Here is a 19932-nt window from a genome sequence, read left to right as displayed (position 1 = left end):
GCAGTAGAGGGGAAGACAGAAGGAGAAAATGCTGAGGAATATCTGAAAGGGAACCATTCAAGGGCAGAATCTGAAGTAATTCTCAGAGGGTGGGGTAACCTTGTGAACAAGCCAGAAACCTTTCAAGGAAGGTAAGGAATCTTCTGGAAAGTGGGGACTTCACAAAGGGGGCTCCCAGGAAAATGGGGGTGAGCAAAAGGGCACAGGGGCATACCCTGAGGCATCTTTCAAGGTGCTTTTATGTGGAGAAAGGGAAATCCTCTTAGAGGGCAGTGGTTCTCAAACTTGAGCATGCATCAGAATCACCAGGAAGGTTCCTAAAAACAGATAGCTACTGCCAGGTTTTCTGATTCAGTAGGTCCGGGTTGGGACCCAAGAATTTGCATTTCTAACAAGTTATCAGGTGATGCTTGTGCGCTGGTCCAGGAACAACACTTTGAGAACAACTACTATAGGGGGAGGGATTCTTTTGTGAGGAAGCACTCAATGTGGAAAAGGAAGGAGAAAACTTCTGAGAGGAAAATTGAAGGAGTCCTCAAGAAAAGTCTAAGGAAGGGTCTGTCTATCTCTGAAGGGAAGATCTGAAGGGAGGAGGGGTCTATGAAGATAGAACCAAAGAAAAATGTCCTGAGAGAAAGAGCTCTGAGGGCTGGAACTTCAAGGGGTAAGGGTATCTCTTGAGGATCTTTTAATAAGAAGGGACACAGAGGCTCCTGATAGGGGAAGTCTGTAGGATGCTGGGGGCCTATAGTGGGATAATGGGGGAAAGAAGCTCAGATCTGAGAAGGATCTCTAAGTTGATTTCACAGGAGAGAGAATGGAGGAGATGAAAGGGTATAAATGGAGGTTCTAAAAGGGATATGTAATAAGGCCTTGAATAAGGTTTCTTGGAGATGTCAGAGGGAGAATCTTGAGAGTGCGTTCTGAGGAAGTCTCACATAGTGGTGGGGTTGTTGATGAACAGCAATTTTGGAGAAAATTCTCTAAAAGGAGTCTGTGGATGTGTGGTCTTCTGTGAGAGATCTTAGATTTACTGGAGCAGGATGACAGATGTCTTTTTAGGAAAAATTCTCAAAGAGCTCAGATGAGAAATCTCTGAGTAAAGCCTTCAATAAGGTATAAGGGGAAGGTGGTTCTTCTGAGAGAAAATGTGGGAATGTCATAGTAAAGGGTTTTTCAGAAAGAATTCTGGGACTTTCTAAGAAAATAAGCTCAGAGTTATTTTGAGGGAAGACTGCATGGTGTTGGGTGTCTTCCACAGAGGGTTCTAGAGGATTTGAGGGAAGCTGTGAGGGTGAGTTCAGGGAAGGAATTATCTAGTAAAGTCTTTTAGTAAGTAAGTAGTAGTAGTGGTGGTGTTAGTTGCGTCCGACTCTTTGTGACTCCATCGACTGTAGCGCCCCAGGCTCCTCTGTCCATGGAATTCTCCAGACAATAATACTGGAGTGGGTTGCCATTTCCTTCTCCACTCTCAGTAAGGCAGGAGGTCTGTAAGTAGTGATTCAAGGGTTACTGGAAGGGTCTCTAGGAGAGATTTCAAGGTCATATCTCAGAGGGCTCGAGGGGGTTGCTGGGGTCTCTGAGAAGGTATGAGGAGGTCTTGAAAAACTGCATCTCAGAGGGGTTAAGAAAGGGTCTTAGGGTTTACAAGGGTTGTGAGGAGGAAAGTTCATCAGAAAGCAGGTCTATAAGGAGGGACCTTGAAAGGAGGATTCTAAGGGGGGTTGAAGAAAATATCAGAGAGAAACTATGGGAAACCTTTTGGAATCCTAGGAAGCAATTTTGGAAACATTTTGTGTGGGTTACTGGAAAAGATTTGGGATATATAAAAAGGGTTTTGGAAGAGGCTCGTGGAATGTGGAAAAAGAGTTTTCTGTAGATTCAGGGAATCTCTGGAGATTTTTGGCATAAGTGAGGAGGGTCTCGGGGGAAGATTTTTGGGGTATGTGAGGGTGCTCTATAGAGCATTTCAGGGTGGGGAGATTTGAGGAACATGAAGAGATCTTTGGGATTTTTGGAACCTGTGGAAGGGCCCAAAGAGATGACTTCTGGGATGTGTATATGGAGAAGGAGTGTATATGGGAGATGAATTGGGGGGAGGGGTGGGGCTCCAGATGAGTTTTGAGGATCCGAGGCCATTTCAGAGGGTCTCTTTGGAAGATTTTCCAGGGTACATCAGGAGCATTCTGGAGCATTCCAGGGGAAGGGGCTCTTAGATTTGGGGGCCATGAATGGAAAATCTCCAAGGTGATTGCTGAAATGGGGGTAGATGGGAGGGAAAATTCTTGGGATGAGAAGGAAGTCTGGGCGATATTGTTGGGATGTGCGAAGTAGGTCGCCGGGGGAGATTTCTGGAATGCACGGGGTCTGGAGGGGATTTCGGGGAGTCTGTGATCTGAAGATTTTTAGGGCTTATGAGGGAAGCTCCTGGAGAAGATATCTGACACATATTGTTGGAATACGAGGAGTGGCCCCGGGGGAATATTTCTAGACTGAGGAGGAGGATGGGGGATCTGGGGCCAGAGCAGGGTTCTCTGAGGAAGATTTTTGAGGCGTAGGACAGGGTCTGGAGCAGACGTGGAAATATCAGCGGTGGTCTCTCGACAAGCCTCGCGCACGGCGGGAGGGGACTGAGGGCTTCGAGTGGATTCGGGGGGGGGGGGTCTGTGGGCGTGCCCTCTAGGGAGCTGTCTGAGGTAGACCTGGGGGGGGGGTCACGAGATGGGCCGCTGGCCGGGCTCCCGGGCCACCCCGAGGGGCGAGGAATTCGGGGAGAAGCTCGAGAAGCGGCCTGTAAGGGCGACTCCGGGTACGGGTGTGAGAGAGCCTCTCGAGGGTCGGGACCCCTGAGGCCCGCGCTCCGCGCCCGCCGCCGCCCGGGGTCCCTGAGGGGGCGGGGCCGCCCGCGCGGCCTGGGGCGCCCTGAGGTGAGCCCCGAGAGCCCCGACCCGCCGCCGCCCCACGTCCGCCTGGCTCTGCTCGCCACTCACCGCCTCGGCTGCCGCCGCCGCCGCCCGGGCCTCCTCAGGCCACCGCCACCACCGTCGCCCCCTCTCCGGCCCGCGAGCTCCCCTCCCTCCTCCCGCACCGACCACCGCCGCCGCCACCGCCGCCGTCGCGCTGCGTCACCGCGCCGTGCGTCACCGCCCCTGGCCCCTCCCCGACGGGACCGCCGCGCGCCAGCATTAGTTGACGCGGCGGTGACGAACCGCGCGCTCGCCAACGGGCGGTGAGGGCAGCCCGAAGGGCGGGAGGTGTGCGCGGAGAAAGGCTGGGTCCCGGCAGAGAGGGGGGCCGCGGGGGTTGAACAAGGCCCACGAGGCCCACCCCTAGCCCCGTCGGATTGGTCGGCTGCTCAGCTGACGGGCAGTCGGCCCTGCGGGGTGGGGTGGGGGAAGAGGCGGGGCGCGCGCGGCGTTGCCATGGGCAACGGGCCCGGCGGCGCCCGGGATTGGGCCTCCCGGCCCGCAGGGGGCAGTCTCGCGCGTGTCTACCTCAGCTTTGCAACTAAGTCACAATTCCTGATTCTGGCGTTCAAGGCCCGGTGGTCCGCCTGGCCCCCAAGCCGGGCTCTAGGCATGTGCCCCGCTACGCCCTTATCATCCAGGTTGCGGGTAGACGCTAGGGCAGCTGGAGTCTCAGTTTCTCCATCGCAACCCTCTCTTAGTCTATTGCTGCTGCTGCTAAGTCGCTTCAGTCGTGTCCGACTCTGTGCGACCCCATAGACGGCAGCCCACCAGGCTCCCCCGTCCCTGGGATTCTCCAGGCAACACTGGAGTGGGTTGCCATTTCCTTCTCCAATGCATGAAAGTGAAAAGTGAAAGTGAAGTCGTTCAGTCGTGTCCGACTCTCAGCGACCCCATGGGCTGCAGCCTACCAGGCTCCTCCATCCATGGGATTTTCCAGGCAAGAGTACTGGAGTGGGATGCCATTGCCTTCCCCGTCTGAGTCTATTGCTTCTCTCAATTGGGAATAGGACTTAAAGAGACGATGCATACAAAGCGCTGGGCACAAAGCAGGCGGTCGATAAATGGGAGTCATTGCTCTGCAAGTAGTAACCTATTCATTTCACACACTGCCCTGGAGCAGCGTGAACTAAGCATAGCGGGGGCACTCAATGAAGGCTCCCAGGTGACAGAGGCGTGGTTGTTCAGTCGCTCAGTAGTGTCCGACTCTTTGCGACCCCATAAATCGCAGCACGCCAGGCGTCCCTGTCCATCACCAACTCCCGGAGTTCACTCAAACTCAAATCCATTGAGTCGGTGATGCCATCCAGCCATCTCATCCTCTGTCGTCCCCTTTTCCTCCTGCCCCCAATCCCTCCCAGCATCAGAGTCTTTTCCAATGAGTCAACTCTTCGCATGAGGTGGCCAAAGTACTGGGGTTAGAGGAACCCAAAGAAAGGGAGTCGGAGAGGAATGTAGAGTTTAAAGCGGGGAGTGGTGGGAAATAAGCCATGGCCAGAAATTTGGCCACTTGAAAGAGTTTGGACTTGTCCCAAGGGCACTGAGGAGCCATGGAAGGTCTTCGCCCCAAGGAGAGTCAGGGGGTTGGGGGGAGAGGGAGGTTGGAAAGCTGTCTCTGGCTTCTATATGGAGGATGGATAGGAGGGAATAGAACTAGAGCTGGGTGTTCGGGGAGCCAGCTGGGGTGGGAGAGGGGCGTTTGCATCAGGGGAGGAGGGAAGAGGAGGAGGAGTAGGTGCCAGGGACTGATGCCCAGGACCTTGGGAGAACCTGCTTTGGGACTCCAAGGCCACAGATGGTGAGGGAGGGAGAAATTCAAGACAAGGTCCTCTGGCTGGAAGGTTGAGGGGGAGGGGTTGGGGGCTTCCCTGAGGAGGAGACCCAGAGGTGAAGCAGGTTAGGAAGTCGCTGAGTCCAGTGTTGGCTACCCAGCATCAGGATTTAGGAGGCGCCACAACCCCTGGGTCTGGGGCTTAAGAGAGAGATTGGGGCCAGAAGCCTATATTTGAGGATGATCAAAGATAGTAAGTAAAGCTGTGGGAGTTAGTGACCTAGCCTGGGGTATGAAGGGTGAATGGAAACAAACACCAGATAGAACCTTGAGAAGAGGAGACACATAAGGTTTGAGCAAAGAAATCGACACTTTTAACAAAGATTGAGAAACGGCAGCCAGAGACAGCGAGGAGGTAAACCAGGAAAACGGGGCGTCTCTGGCACTGTGAGGATAGGCCATTTTAAAAGACGGCAGGGGTACATCACTAACCGCAAGCATTGCCACCTCCATTTAAGCAACAACTTTCAACGCCATATAGAATGGTTGGGCTCCAAGGACACTGATTTATTTATTTATTCAATAACATTTCTTGAGTATCTAATATGTTCCAAGCACTGCTTAAGGTACTAAAAATTCAACAACGAATGAGGCAGGCATGAAGCTTACATTCTAGTTGGGGGGAAGAAACAAATGATACTTTCAATGTTTATTTGGTATATTTCAATGTAACTTGGTGATAAGTTCTATGGAGAAAATTAAAGCAAGCTAAGGGCTGGAGAGGTGGGATCAGCACTGTTTTAGATAAGGGAAAGGCTTATTTGATCAGGTGACATTTGAACAGAAATCTGAAGGAGTGAAGGGGTGAACCATGAAGGAAGGAGGGTTCAAGAAAAAGGAGCCAGCACGTGAAAAGGCCTGATGTCAGGATCACTCCCAGAACCAGAAAGAGGCTACTGTGGCTAGAAAGGAGTGAGCAAAGAGGAGAGTACTGAAAGACAAGATCCAGGAGGTAACAGAGGAGGGATGGTGGCAGATAATTAAGAGCTTTTAAGGCCGCTATAAGGACTTTTGCTTTTACCCAGATAATATGGGAGACATGAGAGTATTGAGTGAACAGATATGTCAGTTGGTTTGGGTTTTTGGTTTTGGTTTTTTTTTTTGCTTCACTGCACAATGTGTGAAGTTCACACTGACCAGGGATTGAACCCATACCCCCTGCAGTTGAAACCTGGAGTCTTAACCCCTGGAAAGTGAAAGTGAAAGTGAAGTCTCTCAGTCCAACTCTTTGCGGACCCCATGGACTGTAGCCTATCTTAACCCCTGGACCTCCAGGGAGTTCCTGGCTTGGTTTGGGTTTTATTAGGATCTCTCTGACACGACTGAGCAACTTCACTTTCACTTTTCACTTTCATGCATTGGAGAAGGAAATGGCAACCCACTCCAGTGTTCTTGCCTGGAGAATCCCAGGGACGGGGGAGCCTGGTGGGCTGCCGTCTATGGGGTCGCACAGAGTTGGACACGACTGAAGCGACTTAGCAGCAGCAGCAGCAGGATTCTCTTGACAGTCCTATGAAGAATAGAGTGTGGGGAGAGGGGTGGGAGCAGAAAAACAGTGAGGAAGCTACTATGAGAGTTCAGGCAGAAGTTGAAGGTGGCAGGGGCAGAATATAGGCTGTGGAAGGGGAGGAATGAGCCAGTTCTGGTTATGTTTGGAAGTTCAGAGGTGGCAGGTTTTAAGGTACATTGTCAGGGGAAAGAGATGGGTCAAGGATGACTCCAAGACATCCAGATGGAGTCATGCTGGCGGTTGGACATAAGAGCCTAGAGAGGCCCAGGCTGGGGAAATAATTAGGGTATCCCCCTTTGAATACTAAGAGGCTGATGCTCTCAGGAAGAGGGGAGGGAGGATAGAAAAGAGAAGCAGACTGAGGGCTGAGGCCAGGGACTCATGACTCTTAAAAGGAAGCTGATATGTGATCCTGCAACCCCACTCCTGGGCATATATTCAGAGAAAACTATAATTCAAGAAGATATATACACTCCAATGTTCCTTGCAGCACTATTTACAATAGCTAAGACAGGGAAGCAACCTAAATGTCCATCAACAGAGGAGTGAATAAAGATGTGGTACATATATACAATGGAGTACTACTCAGCTATGAAAAAGAATAGAATAATGCCATTTGCAGCAACGTGGGTGCACCTAGAGATTGTCATACTAAGTGAAGTAAGTCAGAAAGACAAATACTGTATCACTTATATGTAGAATCTAAAACACGATACAAATGAACTTATCTGTGAAACAAATAGACTCCCAGACATAGAGAATAGATTTGTGGTTGCCAAGGAGGAGGGGGTGGGAAAGGGATGGATGGGGAGTTTGGGATTAGCCAATGCAAACTGTTACATGGAAAATGGATAAACAACAAGGTCCTCTGTATAGCACAGGGACCTGCATTCAAATCCTGTCATAAACCGTAATGGAAAAGAATATGAGGGACTTCCTTGGTGGTTCAGTGGTTAGGACTTCGCACTTTCACTGCCAAGGCCACCCACAAGCCTCATGGTGCAGCCAAAAAAATGAAAAACATTGTATATATATGTGTTTAGCTGAATCACCTTACTCTACAGTAGAAATTAACACATTGTAGGTCAACTATGCTTCTATAAAATTTTAAGAAAGGAACTGAGAAGGAGCAGCCAGAAAAGCCAGAGGAAATCCAAGCTGGGGTGGTGTTCCGGAAGCCAAGTGAAGAAAGTGTTTTGGGCACAGGAGTGATGGATATCAGATGCAGCTGACAGGGCATGGCAGATGAAGATTAAGAATTGACTATCAGGTCCAGTGCCACAAAGCTCCTTGGTGGCCCTCTGACGGTGGTCATTGGTGGTCCTTGTCATTGGAGAGAGACAGGAGTGAGCCTGCTGGGAGAGAGTTGAGGAGCAAATTAGGAGGCGATATTGGAGGCAGCGAGTGTGGACAATTCTTTCAAAAAGTCTTGCTGAAAAGGGAAGGAAATGAATAGGCAGGAGAGAGAAAGTTTATAGGTTAGTTTTAAATTTTATTTATTTATTTTTGGCTGAAACATGTGGAATGCAGGATTCTAGTTCCCTGACCAGGGATCAAACCTGTGTCCCCTACAATGGAAGCAGGGATTTTGCAGTGGATTCTCAACCACTGGACCACCAGAAAAGTTCCAGGGTTTTTAGTTTTTAAGACATACCATTGTGTGTAGGCCAAGGGGAAAGATCCAGTAGAGATAAGGATATTGATGATACAGGGAGAAGGAGGGTAGCTGCAGGGATGCCCTTGAGGAGGTTAGAGAGGGTGGGATCTGCCTACTGCTATGGGAAGGAACTCAGCACAGTGGGCCAGACATTGTGAACATACTCTGTTGTTCGTGTGTATTTTTTCACAGAAATACAGAGGGGGTTCTCATAAATTACTTCCCTTTTATTTCTACTATATATGATAGTTAGGACATTATATTGATTTTAGGGAGAATTTATGTGTATAAATAGGTTGCCTTATCTAGGAATTTCATTCCAGGATGCGAACTGGGAAGGACAATACAAAATGCTCTTCATCATAAAGGAGGTACTGGTCTGATAGGATTAAACACCATTGTTGTAGTGCCCATTATAAGGCCCATGAGGCTGAATAACTGCAGAAAAAAAATGTACCATTACCTGAGTGCTGGTGAGTCTCCTCTTTCTCCTCCATTTCCCCATCAACCTAAAAAGTGGCAGTTTGATCAGCAAACATTTCTAAATTCCCTCTTTTAGCTCTGGAATTAAAATATTCCAGATTAGTGGGTAGTGGAATCCAGGAAGGCTTCCTGGAGGAACAGTTAAAGAGCTTATCATTCCATCATCAAAAAAGTCTACAAAAAAAAAAAAATGCTAGAGAGTGTGTGGAGAAAGGGGAACCCTTTTGCACTGTTAATGGGATGTAAAATGGTACAATCTCTATGGAAAACAGTATGGAGTTTCCTTAAAAAACTAAATATAGAACAACCACATGATCTAGCAATTCCACTCTTAGGCATATAGCTGGAGAAAACAATAATTTGAAAAGGTACACGCAGCATTGTTTACAATAGCCAAAACATGGAAGCAACCTAAATGTGCATCAACAGAGGGGTGGATAAAGAAAATGTGGTACACTCCAAAAGAGATGTGGTACATATCAATATACACAGTGGAATATTATGCAGCCATAAAGAAGAATGAAAAGTGCCATTTGCAATGACACAGATGGACCATCCCTGAGATTGTTATACCGAGTAAAGTAAGTCAGACAAAGAAAGAAATATTATATGATATTGCTACATGTGAAATATAAAAAAATGTTACAAATAAACTGATTTACAAAACAGAAAAAGTCACAGATGTAAAAAACTTATGGCTACCAGGGAGGAAAGAGGGAGAGTGACAAATTGGGAGATCAGGATTGACATGTATATACTACTGTATCAACCCACTCCAGTACTCTTGCTTGGAAAATCCCATGGGTGGAGGAGCCTGGTGGGCTGCAGTCCATGGGGTCGCGAGGAGTCAGACACAACTGAGCGACTTCACTTTCGCTTTTCACTCTCATGCATTGGAGAAGGAAATGGCAACCCACTCCAGTGTTCTTGCCTGGAGAATCCCAGAGACGGGGGAGCCTGGTGGGCTGCCGTCTACGGGGTCGCACAGAGTCGGACACAACTGAAGCGACTTAGCAGCAGCAGCAGCAACTACTGTATATAAATTAGATAACTAATAATAACCTACTATATAGCACAGTGAACTCCACCTAATACTCTGTAATGACCTACTTGGGAAAATAATCCAAAAAAGAGTGCAAATATGTATAGTTGATTGATTTACTTTGCTGTACACCTGAAAGTAACACAACATTGTAAATCACCTATACTCCAATTACAATAAAAAAAAAAAAAAGAGCTCATCACTACCTATGGTGTATTGGGTGTTGTCCACCATGCTGGGAGATATGTGAAGTTATTTTATCCTCATAACAATTCTGAATCAGAGGGTTGAAGTTACTTAGCTAGAGCCACACAGTCAGGCAGCACCTGAATCCCAGTCTGGGTGACTGCAAAGCCTGGGAGGTCCCAACAGATGAGGGGAAGGAAGGAGGGGGAGGAGCCATATGTGACAGTTGTCTCAGAATGGGCATAAACAGGATGTGGTGGTTGATGAAACTTTTCCCCTACCCCACACCCCGCCCCCTCGAGCTGTGGTCCCCACCCCTAGAAGACAGCGGAACCAAGGAAAGAAGAGGCCCCTGGACAGTAAAGTCATGGTAGGGGGCCAGGGTCGTATGGGAAGGGCTGGGGCTGGAGTGGGACTGGGGCTGGGAGGATGCCTGGGTGAAGGTCAGGCTGTGGATGGGAGGTCAAGGCTGGGGAAAGAGAGATGGTGGTTCCGGGTTTAGCCCCAGGCGAGCAGATCCCCAAACCTCCCTGGGCGTTGCCCAAGGGCACCTGCCAAGAGGGCTCCAGTCCAGCCCAGAGGAAAGGGTACCTTTTCCCAGTGTTCACAAAGGCAATCTATGGGCTATGGGCCCCTCCTCGTTACTAGTAGATGGGGAAACTGAGGTTTGGGGAAGGGGGCAGGGCTGAGGCCAGGGGACTCAGCTCTTAACTGGGCTCCTCTGGCAGTCCGACTCCCTGGTGGTGTGTGAGGTAGACCCAGAGCTAAAGGAAAAGCTGAGGAAATTCCGCTTCCGAAAAGAGACGGACAATGCAGCCATAGTAAGTGAGTGTCATCTTCCCTCCTGAACGAATGGGGGGTGTGGGGGAGCATAGGGACAGATGGCAGGGGCGTCCGACCCACGTATGCCCTCCCTCCTCAGTGAAAGTGGACAAAGACCGGCAGATGGTGGTGCTGGAGGAAGAATTTCAGGTGAGGGGCTGGGGGATGGGACTGGGAGACCCAAAAGACTGTGACTGATGCTGAGAGCCTGGTGTTGGGAGCCAGAAAAACCCGGAAGTCAAGTTCCAGCTTAGCTGTGACCCTGGGCGAGAGACTCTGCCTGTATAGGTCTCTTGTTTCCTCATCTGTGAAATGGTGATAACAGTCCTTACCTCCGAGAGTTGTCTGTGAATTCAGTGATTTAATCCTTGTAGTTTGTTTAGAAAAAAGCAAGTGTCTTAGCACCCCTTCGGTTTGCTCACCAGTAACATGGGGATAATAACAGGACCTACCCCTTTGGGTTTGGGGAGAGATCAATGGGCTAATAATCCATGGGTGTTTCTTGGATGAGTGCCTTGGCACAGAGTCCATGTTTGTTTAATGGCAGTCTTTTTATTTTTCTCTCCTCCCCCCACCCCTCACAGAATATTTCTCCAGAGGAACTAAAAATGGAGTTGCCTGAGAGACAGCCCAGGTATCCTGGGGCAAGGAAGGGGAAGGTCAGGCCACCGAGGGTTACAGACTGGGGGGCTACCTGGGGTCCAGTCTTATTTGTGGACTTTGAAACTATGTCTGTGAGTTCCTATCACAGGACTTCTGGTTTGTATACCAAAATTTTATTGCAGAATTTTACGCTAATAGTCATACGTGATGTTAGTACATACTTTGTCAGGGTTTGGTCTCAACATTGTACTTGCTTCATTAAAAAAAAAAGAAGAGTTAAAATTTCCTTATTTTTCAATGCTTGGGAAGACTTTGAGTAGGAAAGGATTTATTTGACCTTTAATGATTGGGGAGAATCCTGTGTGAAGCCAGAGGAGCCTGGTGCTTTTTGTGTGTGGAGGAGTTTTTTTACACTTCTATGAAAACTGGTCTCTTTAGATTTTTTTCATCTCGACTGGGGTGAGTTTTGGGTGTCCTAGGACTTTGAGCCTCAATCCCAGGCTCTAGATCTCAGTCAGCACCCTGGGCATCTGACAAGTGCAATCACACAGGGCCCCATACCCAGAAGGGAGCCTTGAAGGCAGGGCTTGATCCCTGCTATCTTGAAATTCTTTATAGTTTTATCTCTGAATCTGTTTTGTGTGAAGTCTGACAGGACAGTGGAGCCTGTGCTGGAGGCTTGGAGCCTCCTTCAGCTCACATGTCCAGCCCTAGATGGGTTCTCAGCTCCCCACTCCCACATTGCCCAATGATGGCTGATGCCCTCTGCCCCAGGCAGGGGGCCTAATTACAGACTTGGGAGTATCGGGAAGGGGGGGGGGCACTCACTGCTGAAAGATAAATTCCAGGGTGTGCCCTTGAGCATTTTCACTGCCCCTGTGAGTGTCCCCATGCCCAAGACAGCACATGACTTGAAACAGGAAATTTTAAAAGACCGAGAGCAGTCTGGAAAGAGACTGCAGAAGAAAGGAAAAAAAGGCTTTCTCCTGTGTTTATTACAAGGGGCCCTGCATTTTCATTTTGCACTGGGTTTGGGAAATTATATAGCTGGCCCTGGTCTCAGCCCCTGGTTCTAGACTGCTGGGCAGTAAAACATAGTGGCTGAGCACTTATACTCTACCAGCCAAGTTCCTGGGTTCAAATCTACCCATAGAACCTTGGGCAAATGGCTTCACTCTCTGGGCTTCGATTTTCCTGTATGTAGTATGGGGATAATAATAGTACCTACATCATAGTGTTGTTGTGAATAATCAAATAAACACTTTTTTTTGGCCACGTCACTCAGCATGCGGGAGCTAAGCTCCCTAACTGGGGATCGAACCCCTGCCTCTGTAGTCTTAACTATTGCACCTCCAGGGAGGTTCCAAAACCATTTTTTCTTAAGCATTTTTTTCTTTATTGAGTTCTATTTGACGTATAATATATTAATTTCAGGTGTAAAGCATAATGATTTGATACTTGTATATACCGTATGACAGAATGTTCACCATGATAATCTGGTTAGCATCTGTCACCATACATAGTTTCTAAAACATTTTTTTTCTTACAATGAGGACTTTTCATATCTACTCCTTTAGCAACTTTCAAATATACGACACAGCGTTATTAACTATACTTACCATGCTGTATATCACATCCCTAGGACGTATTTAAAATGAATAACTGGAAGCTTGTACCTTTTGACTCCCTTCACCCATTTCATCCACTCCCACCTTTGTCAACCACTCATCTGTTCTCTCTCTTTATGAACTTGATGGTTTGTTTCTTTATTTTTTCAATTCCACATATAAGTGAGATCATAAGGCATTTGTCTTTCTCTGTCTGATTTATTTCACTTAGCGTAATGCCCTCCAAGAGCCATCTATGTTGCAATGGCAAGATTTCATTCTTTTTTAATGGCTGAATAGTACTTCATTGTGTGCATATGTGTGCGTGTGTGTGTGTACCACATCTTCTTTATCCATTCAGGCGTCAATGGACACTTAGGTCTTTTCCATTTCTTGGCTATTATAAATAATGCTGCAATAAATATGGGGGTGCATATATCTTTTTGAATTATTGTTTTCATTTTCTTTGATAAATACCCAGTAGTGGAATTGCTGGAGCAGATGGTAATTCTATTTAGCATTTACTATTATTATTTTTTTAATTAAAAACTTATTTATGGCTGCACTGGTTCTTTGTTGCTATGCACAGCCTTTCACTAGCTGCGGTGAGTGAGGGCTGCTCTCTAGCTGCAGTACGCAGGCTTCTCATTATGGTAGCTTCTCTTGTTGCAGAGCACAGACTCTAGGCATGTGCACCTCAGTAGGTTGCAGCGTGGGCTCGATAGCCATCGCGGGAAGGCTTGGCTGCTCTGCGGCATGCGGCCCTGGTCTTTCCAGATCAGTGATCAAATCCATGACCCCTGCATTGGCAGGCTGATTTCCAACCACTGGACCACCAAGGAATTCCCCTATTATTATTATTTTCCCCCATTATTATTTTTTAAATCATTTATTGTGTTTGAAGCCAGTACCCTCGGTCTCAGTTGTTAACCCTAGGTTCTCAAACTCAGGCAAGATTTCTAGGCTGTGGTCTCAGGTGATGAGCATTAGGCCTGAGCTCCGGGCCAAGGCCTGAGTTTGAATTCCCTTTCACTATTGTAGGTTCGTGGTTTACAGCTACAAGTACGTGCACGCCGATGGCCGAGTGTCCTACCCCTTGTGTTTCATCTTCTCCAGCCCTGTGGGTGAGAAGGGGGTCTTAGATTCGTGGGGATGTGTACACGTGTGTGTTTGAGTGTAAGTGTGTGTATGTGAACGTGACTGGTGATTTTGTGTGTGTGACTGTGTGCATATGTATAGATGCCTGTGTGAGAGTGTGGTGTGTGTGACGAGTGAATGCCGAGAGGGCAATGGGGTGGGAGGTGAGGGCCCCAAACCCCCATCTTCATTAGTTTTGAGGTGTGTAAGCACATTCATCTCTTCCTTTTACTGGCAACCCCTGTCTGACCCCTAAACCATCTCCAGGGACCCTAGAATAACTTCCAGCCCCAAACAACTCTGAAGACTCTGACTGTAGCCTCCAGGGACCTCCTTAGAACAATGCCTGGGATTCTTAGAAAACTCCGGGGCCTGTAGGACACTGTTATTGTTCAGTCGCCAAGTCGTGTCTGACTCTTTGCGAGCCCATGGACTGTAGCCCACCAGGCTCCTCTGTCCATGGGATTTCCCAGGCAAGAATACTGGAGTGGGAGATACCATTTCCTTTTCCAGGGTAGGACATTACCAGGGCCTTCGAGAACACCTTGGCATCCCCCAGTTATGCTTTCCTCTTCTGTTTTTCACACAGGCTGCAAGCCTGAACAACAGATGATGTACGCAGGGAGCAAAAACAGGCTGGTGCAGACAGCAGAGCTCACAAAGGTCTGGGGCCACCCGATGCTCCTGAGTGTGAGGGAGGAGAGTCTGGGATCCGAGGGCTGATGGAGGGTGGGGGACTTAACCCCTGGAGGTCCCCCATGGGGGCTCAGGACTCCTGGTCTGAGGGAGGAGGGAGCTGGGTTTCTGGGTCTGAGGGAGGGGGGGCAGGAGCCCTCACTGTTTCAGTTCCTGAGTGGATTATAAAACTGAACCCTCTCTCTGCGCAGGTGTTTGAAATTCGCACCACTGATGATCTCACTGAGGCCTGGCTCAAAGAGAAGTTGTCTTTCTTTCGTTGACCTCTGGGCCGGGAACCTGAACTCAAACCCCCTAGGGCCTGAACATCCCAGACCTTAAAGGAATTAAAATGCAACAACTCAGAGACCCTCAGCTCTGGCTTAGTTTTCTGTTCCTCATTGTGGGCACCAGGTGGCAGTCCTGCAGTACCAGTTTTGGACCAGTAGAGGACAGGCAGAGCCAGTGGACGCCTGCTGAGTTCTGGGAGGACAAGGAGGATTCCATACCTGTTCCTCTGTAAGAAAGGGAGGGGCCTGTAGGGTTTCCTAAGGAGAAATGAGGGAGGCCTGGGTCTCCTAGAGGAATTGGGGGGAATATCTGAATCTGTGGAGGGGCCTTGTCCCTGAGAGTAAAGGAGGCGAGGGCCTGTCTCCCCACCTCCCACCCTCCCACCCTTGAAGGCAGTAGTTTACACCTATGCTAATTTTCTCAGTGATCCCCCAAGCAGGAAGATTTCGAAGCCAGAAAAGTTGTTGAAGTTGTTATAAATGTCAAATGTAATAGCTTCAGGGGCTGGGGAGTTTCTGGGGGGTGAGTGATTTGTGGGGTTGGCTGGGCCTGTGGGCCAGGTCTGGGAAAGATTTAGAGGAATCAGAACTCTCAGAGGACCCCTGAGGAGTATGAAAAGTTGAGGAGGCAGGAAAGGGACACTGCCCTCCCCCTGTGGCGATTCTTCTTTCTTTCGTCATCTTTGGTCACTTGATGCTCTCAGGCTTTCTGTTTCTGAGGGCACCCACAGTGTACTAGGCTCTGCGGATTCTGAGATGGGTAGGTCTACAAAGAGTTGAATCACTGTCTCACTCTGCTTTTCCTCCAGGTCTCTGAGTGTTCCTCTCTCTACCCCTAGATTCAGGGATCTGGGAACTCCCTCTCTCCACCCCTTTCCAGGTTCCCAGTTGAGAGGTGGCTGTTGCCATGGTAACAATGACAGAGTGACCTTGGGCCCCGGCTGCCCGTCCCCTAGTCCTGTCATTCCTGGGTGAGGGCCCACAAGCCCAGCTCCAACCCTTCCTCCTGCTTCCCAGCCTGAACACACCATGCCTTCAATTGCTCCACACTGTCCCATCCCTTGCCCCCTTGTCCCCAGTCAGGACACGCCCCTTGCCTGAGGGATTCAGGTTAGAATTACTCTACACTGGGCCATAGAGAGATCCTGATAGTCCTCGATTTTCTGGGAGTGGGCTTGCGTTGAGGTGCTCAACCCTTCTCTTTCACCTATGCTGGTGCCCCCCACCCCATTTCTCTGCTCGGGTTGTCTCTCCTCCTCCCTCTGTTCACAGCCTCAGTCCCTGAAGGCTAGAGATGAGGGAATAGGAGGGGTCATTCAATGAAGAGGTCAAGCAACTCCTGGCCTGCAAAGGTCAAAGAGGCAAAAGGACTTGTCCAAGGTCATGAACTTACACAATGAAATGGGCAATAATAGCTAATACTCTGAGGGCTTCCTATGTGCTTAGTATTTCTATATGCATTTTACAACTAATTTAATTCTTACAATTATTTTTGAAGAAGGTATCATTATTATCCCCGATTTACAAATGAAGAAAGTGAGGCACAGAAACCAAAAAGTTGCCCAAAGTCACACAACTATCGGTCTGTATGGTTAGAACTTTAACCCAAGGCTATCCTGTGGTTCATGGCCACTCCCTCTCATAGAAAGGAGATTCAGGGAAACCCCTTTTCCTCCTCTATCTTTTCTTTTTCTTGCTACTGCTTGCTCACACCATAGTTGAACATCTGTCTGCCTCCAGGTTCATTCACAAATGCTCTAATCAGAGACAGGCATGTACAAAAATTTGCCCAATCGGGAGCAGGGAGTTTGGAAAGCAGGCATCAATCAAAGAGGGTGACTTTGAAGGGCAGTCCAATGCACAGGAGGTTTGACTACAGGGCTTGTGAAGGGACCAATCAGAGATGTCAGAACAGAATACCACTATACAATGAAAAGTGGGCACAATGGGGCTGTGGCTTTTCATTTGGGGCCACACCTTTGAGGGGCAGTACAAACTGGGAACCTCTTCCTCTCTTTCTACCAACCTCCCTTCTCAATTCAGTTCAGTTCAGTCACTCAGCCCTGTTCGACTCTTTGCGACCCCACAGACGGCAGGACACCAGGCTTCCCCGTCCATCACCAACTCCCAGAGCTTGCTCAAACTCATGTCCATCGAGTCGGTGATGCCATCCAACCATCTCATCCTCTGTTGTCCCCTTCTCCTCCCGCTTTCAATCTTTCCCAGCATCAGGGTCTTTTCAAATGAGTCAGTTCTTCCCATCAAGTGGCCAAAGTATTGGAGTTTCAGCTTCAGCATCAGTCCTTCCAGTGAATATTCAGGACTGATTTCCTTTAGTATGGACTGGTTTGATCTCCTTGCAGTCCAAGGGACTCTCAAGAGTCTTCTCCAACACCACAGTTCAAAAGCATCAATTCTTCTGCACTCAGCTTTCTTTATAGTCCAACTCTCACATGCATACATGACTACTGGAAAAACCATAGCTTTGACTAGACGGACCTTTGTTGGCAAAGTAATGTCTCTGCTTTTTAATATGCTGTCTAGGTTGGTCATAGCTTTTCTTCCAAGGAGCAAGCGTCTTTTAATTTCATGGCTGCAGTCACCATCTGCGGTGATTTTGGAGCCCAAAAAAATAAACCTCCCTTCTAGGTTCCCACAGATCCAGGCTCCCTAGGTTTTCCTTGGGGTGCTTCTCCCTGATAACCTTGAAAGTGAGCAGGTTTTATGTTGAATAGGTGAAGACTGGACTTTAGGTCAGAGTGGAGAATGGGGTACTCAAATTAGGCCTGAGGGGCCCTTGCCTAGGCTGAAATCTTGACTCTTTTGGAGTGGAGTCTAAGCTGGAGGTGTGGGGCTAGGATAGAGGGATGGGGCTTGGGTGGTGGCAGGACCCAGACTGAAGAAACATGAATATTACAAATTTTAAGATGGTGTCTAAAGTAAAGGGGTGGGGCTCAGGCTGTGAGGGTGGGACCTAGGCTTGAGGGGTGTTACTTATTTAGGCCAGATAGGGCAGGGATTTTGCTGTGGGATGGGGCTTTAGAGACAGGGGGTGGAGCCTATGCTTCCGGGTGGGGCCTAAATTGTGGAAGCATTAGATTGGATCCCTATTAGGAGGTCTGGATCAGAAATTAAGGTCAGAGGGAAATAATCACACTATATGCTTTCATCTGTTGCCTTCTTTTTCAGGCCAATTCACATTCCGTGATCTCATGGGGCATTCCCCTGCCTCTGGGGTATATATCCTTCCTCTTCTAGTGGCCCCAGGCTGGAAGATCATGTTTATTCCTGAGTGTAGGCTCTACAGTGAGTCTGCAGCAGCTCTATCTCCCAGGCCTTCTCCTAAGAGGAGTTCAAGAACACATTTTTTACCAAGCACCTATTGGGCTTCCCAGGTGATTCCATGGTAAAGAATCCACCTGCCAATGTGGGAGACATGGCTTCAATCCCTGGGTCAGGAAGATCCCCTGGAGAAGGAAATGGCAACCCACTCCAGTGTTCTTGCCTGAGGAATCCCATGGACACAGGAGCCTGGTGGGCTACAGACTTAGCTACTAAACAACTAGTACTAAGACTGTTGGGGAAATTTGGGGGACTGGAGAAAATTGGTGTGCATGCCACATGTCAGGTGGCTTACATTTCAGTTAAGAGACAATAAGCAACAAATGAATAAATAGGTAAACAAACAAGAAAGCAAGCAAGAATGTTACCAAGAGTGATAAAGGCTATAAAGGAAAAAAAAAATGAGTTTGATGGGATGATAGAAATCCCAAACAGGGTGGGACCTGTTTGGGTTTTTTTTGTTGTTGTTGTTGCTTCTTTAGTCTCTAGAAGAGTCCTCCAGTTTCTTCCTGCCAACATTTATTGTGAAAAGTTTCAAACATATAGCAAAGCTGAAATAGTTCTACAGTGAACACCCATATACCTACCAACTAGATTCTAGATTAACATTTTGACTGTACTTGCTTTATCACATAGCCATCCATCTATCCATCCATTAATTCATTTAAAAATTATTTATTTTTTTGGCTGCACGTGGTCTTAGCAGCAGGATGTGGGATCTAGTTCCCTGACCAGGGATTGGACCCAGGCTCCCTGCACTGGGAGCACAGAGTCTTAGCCACTAGGGAAGTCCCCCATTCATTAATCCATTTTTACTTTTAAAGTATTTCAAAGTAATCTGAAGACATCAGGACAACTGGTGGCAGTGAGGATATAAATTGGTCATGGTAAAGGAAGGGCTCTCTTAAGAGATTACATTTGAAATAAGAATTGAATGAAGCTCTCTTTCCCTTCGGCATGCCACTGAAGATCCTGGTGTTGCCATTTGCCACCATCCAGCCTGATGTTACCGGTATTGTAAGAACAAGTGGTACCCAAAGTCCCGTTTCTGCCGAGGTGTCCCTGATGCTAAGATCCGCATCTTCAACTTGGGGCATAAGAAGGCCAAAGTGGATGAGCTCCCACTCTGTGGCCACACGGCGTCAGATGAGTATGAGCAGCTCTCCTCTGAAGCCCTGGAGGCTGCCTGTATTTGTGCCAACAAATAACATGATGAAAAGTGGTGGCAAAGATGGTTTTCACATTCGAGTACGGCTCCACCCCTTCCATGTCATCTGCATCAACAAGATGTTGTCTTGCGCTGGAGCTGATAGACTCCAGACAGGTATGCACGGTGCCTTTGGAAAGCCCCAGGGCACAGTGGCCAGGGTCCACATTGGCCAGGTCGTAATGTCCATCCGCACCAAGCTGCAGAACAAGGAGCATGTGATTGAAGCCCTCCGCCAGGCCAAGTTCAAGTTCCCTGGCCGCCAGAAGATCCACATCTCCAAGAAGTGGGGATTTACCAAGTTCAACGTGGATGAATTTGAAAACATGGAGGCAGAAAAGTGACTCATCCCGGACGGTTGTGGGGTCAGATACAAATCACAGCCCCCTGGACAAATGGCGGGCCCCGCACTTGTGAGGATCAGCGCTGTCCCCTCCTTAACCATGCTCACCAATAAATGCTATTTCCTGTAAAAAAAAAAAAAAAGAATGAAAAGAAGAAATCAGCCATGGAAGGGGAAAAGAGTGCAAAGGCCCAGGGGCTGGAATGACATGATGTGTTGGAGGAAGAGAAA

At 48.4% G+C, this 19932-nt stretch overlaps 2 protein-coding genes and 1 pseudogene across 4 annotated transcripts in view; 2 read left to right on the top strand and 1 right to left on the bottom strand.

Annotated features, from left to right (window-relative positions):
- Positions 1 to 3256, bottom strand: part of SAMD4B (sterile alpha motif domain containing 4B) — a 37878-nt gene extending 34622 nt beyond the window's left edge. For both annotated transcript variants that reach the window (XM_055553620.1, XM_055553619.1), the window contains exon 1: positions 2991 to 3256. The gene's annotated coding sequence lies outside the window, so the exon portion shown is untranslated. The remainder of the gene's footprint in view (positions 1 to 2990) is intronic.
- Positions 562 to 14894, top strand: GMFG (glia maturation factor gamma). Of its 2 annotated transcripts, XM_055553625.1 has the most exons (8): positions 562 to 664; positions 9978 to 10045; positions 10404 to 10500; positions 10598 to 10647; positions 11082 to 11131; positions 13749 to 13831; positions 14434 to 14507; positions 14732 to 14894. In XM_055553625.1, the coding sequence occupies exons 1-8, from the start codon at positions 601 to 603 to the stop codon at positions 14801 to 14803; spliced, it is 558 nt and encodes a 185-aa protein (XP_055409600.1). In that variant the 5' UTR covers positions 562 to 600; the 3' UTR covers positions 14804 to 14894. The 2 variants fall into 2 exon arrangements, with proteins under 2 accessions (XP_055409600.1, XP_055409601.1); XM_055553626.1 differs by lacking the exon at positions 10598 to 10647 and having other exon boundaries at positions 563 to 664; positions 10404 to 10496.
- Positions 14895 to 15565: 671 nt separating this feature from the next.
- Positions 15566 to 19775, top strand: LOC129630652 (60S ribosomal protein L10-like; annotated as a pseudogene).
- The last annotated feature ends 157 nt before the right edge of the window (positions 19776 to 19932 follow it).

Source organism: Bubalus kerabau, chromosome 17 (assembly GCF_029407905.1).
Source record: "Bubalus kerabau isolate K-KA32 ecotype Philippines breed swamp buffalo chromosome 17, PCC_UOA_SB_1v2, whole genome shotgun sequence".
Lineage (NCBI taxonomy): Eukaryota > Metazoa > Chordata > Mammalia > Artiodactyla > Bovidae > Bubalus > Bubalus kerabau.
The sequence above is the reverse complement of the archived record's forward strand: the minus strand, read 5'-3'. Positions and strand labels throughout refer to the sequence as shown.

Bases quoted from the DNA above. Each gene is read 5' to 3' on its own strand.
- GMFG (XM_055553625.1), top strand. From the start codon at position 601: ATGAAGATAGAACCAAAGAAAAATGTCCTGAGAGAAAGAGCTCTGAGG. The intron at 11,132-13,748 runs GTATCCTGGGGC...TCACTATTGTAG, and splicing joins TTGCCTGAGAGACAGCCCAG to GTTCGTGGTTTACAGCTACA. The intron at 13,832-14,433 runs GTGAGAAGGGGG...TTTTTCACACAG, and splicing joins CATCTTCTCCAGCCCTGTGG to GCTGCAAGCCTGAACAACAG.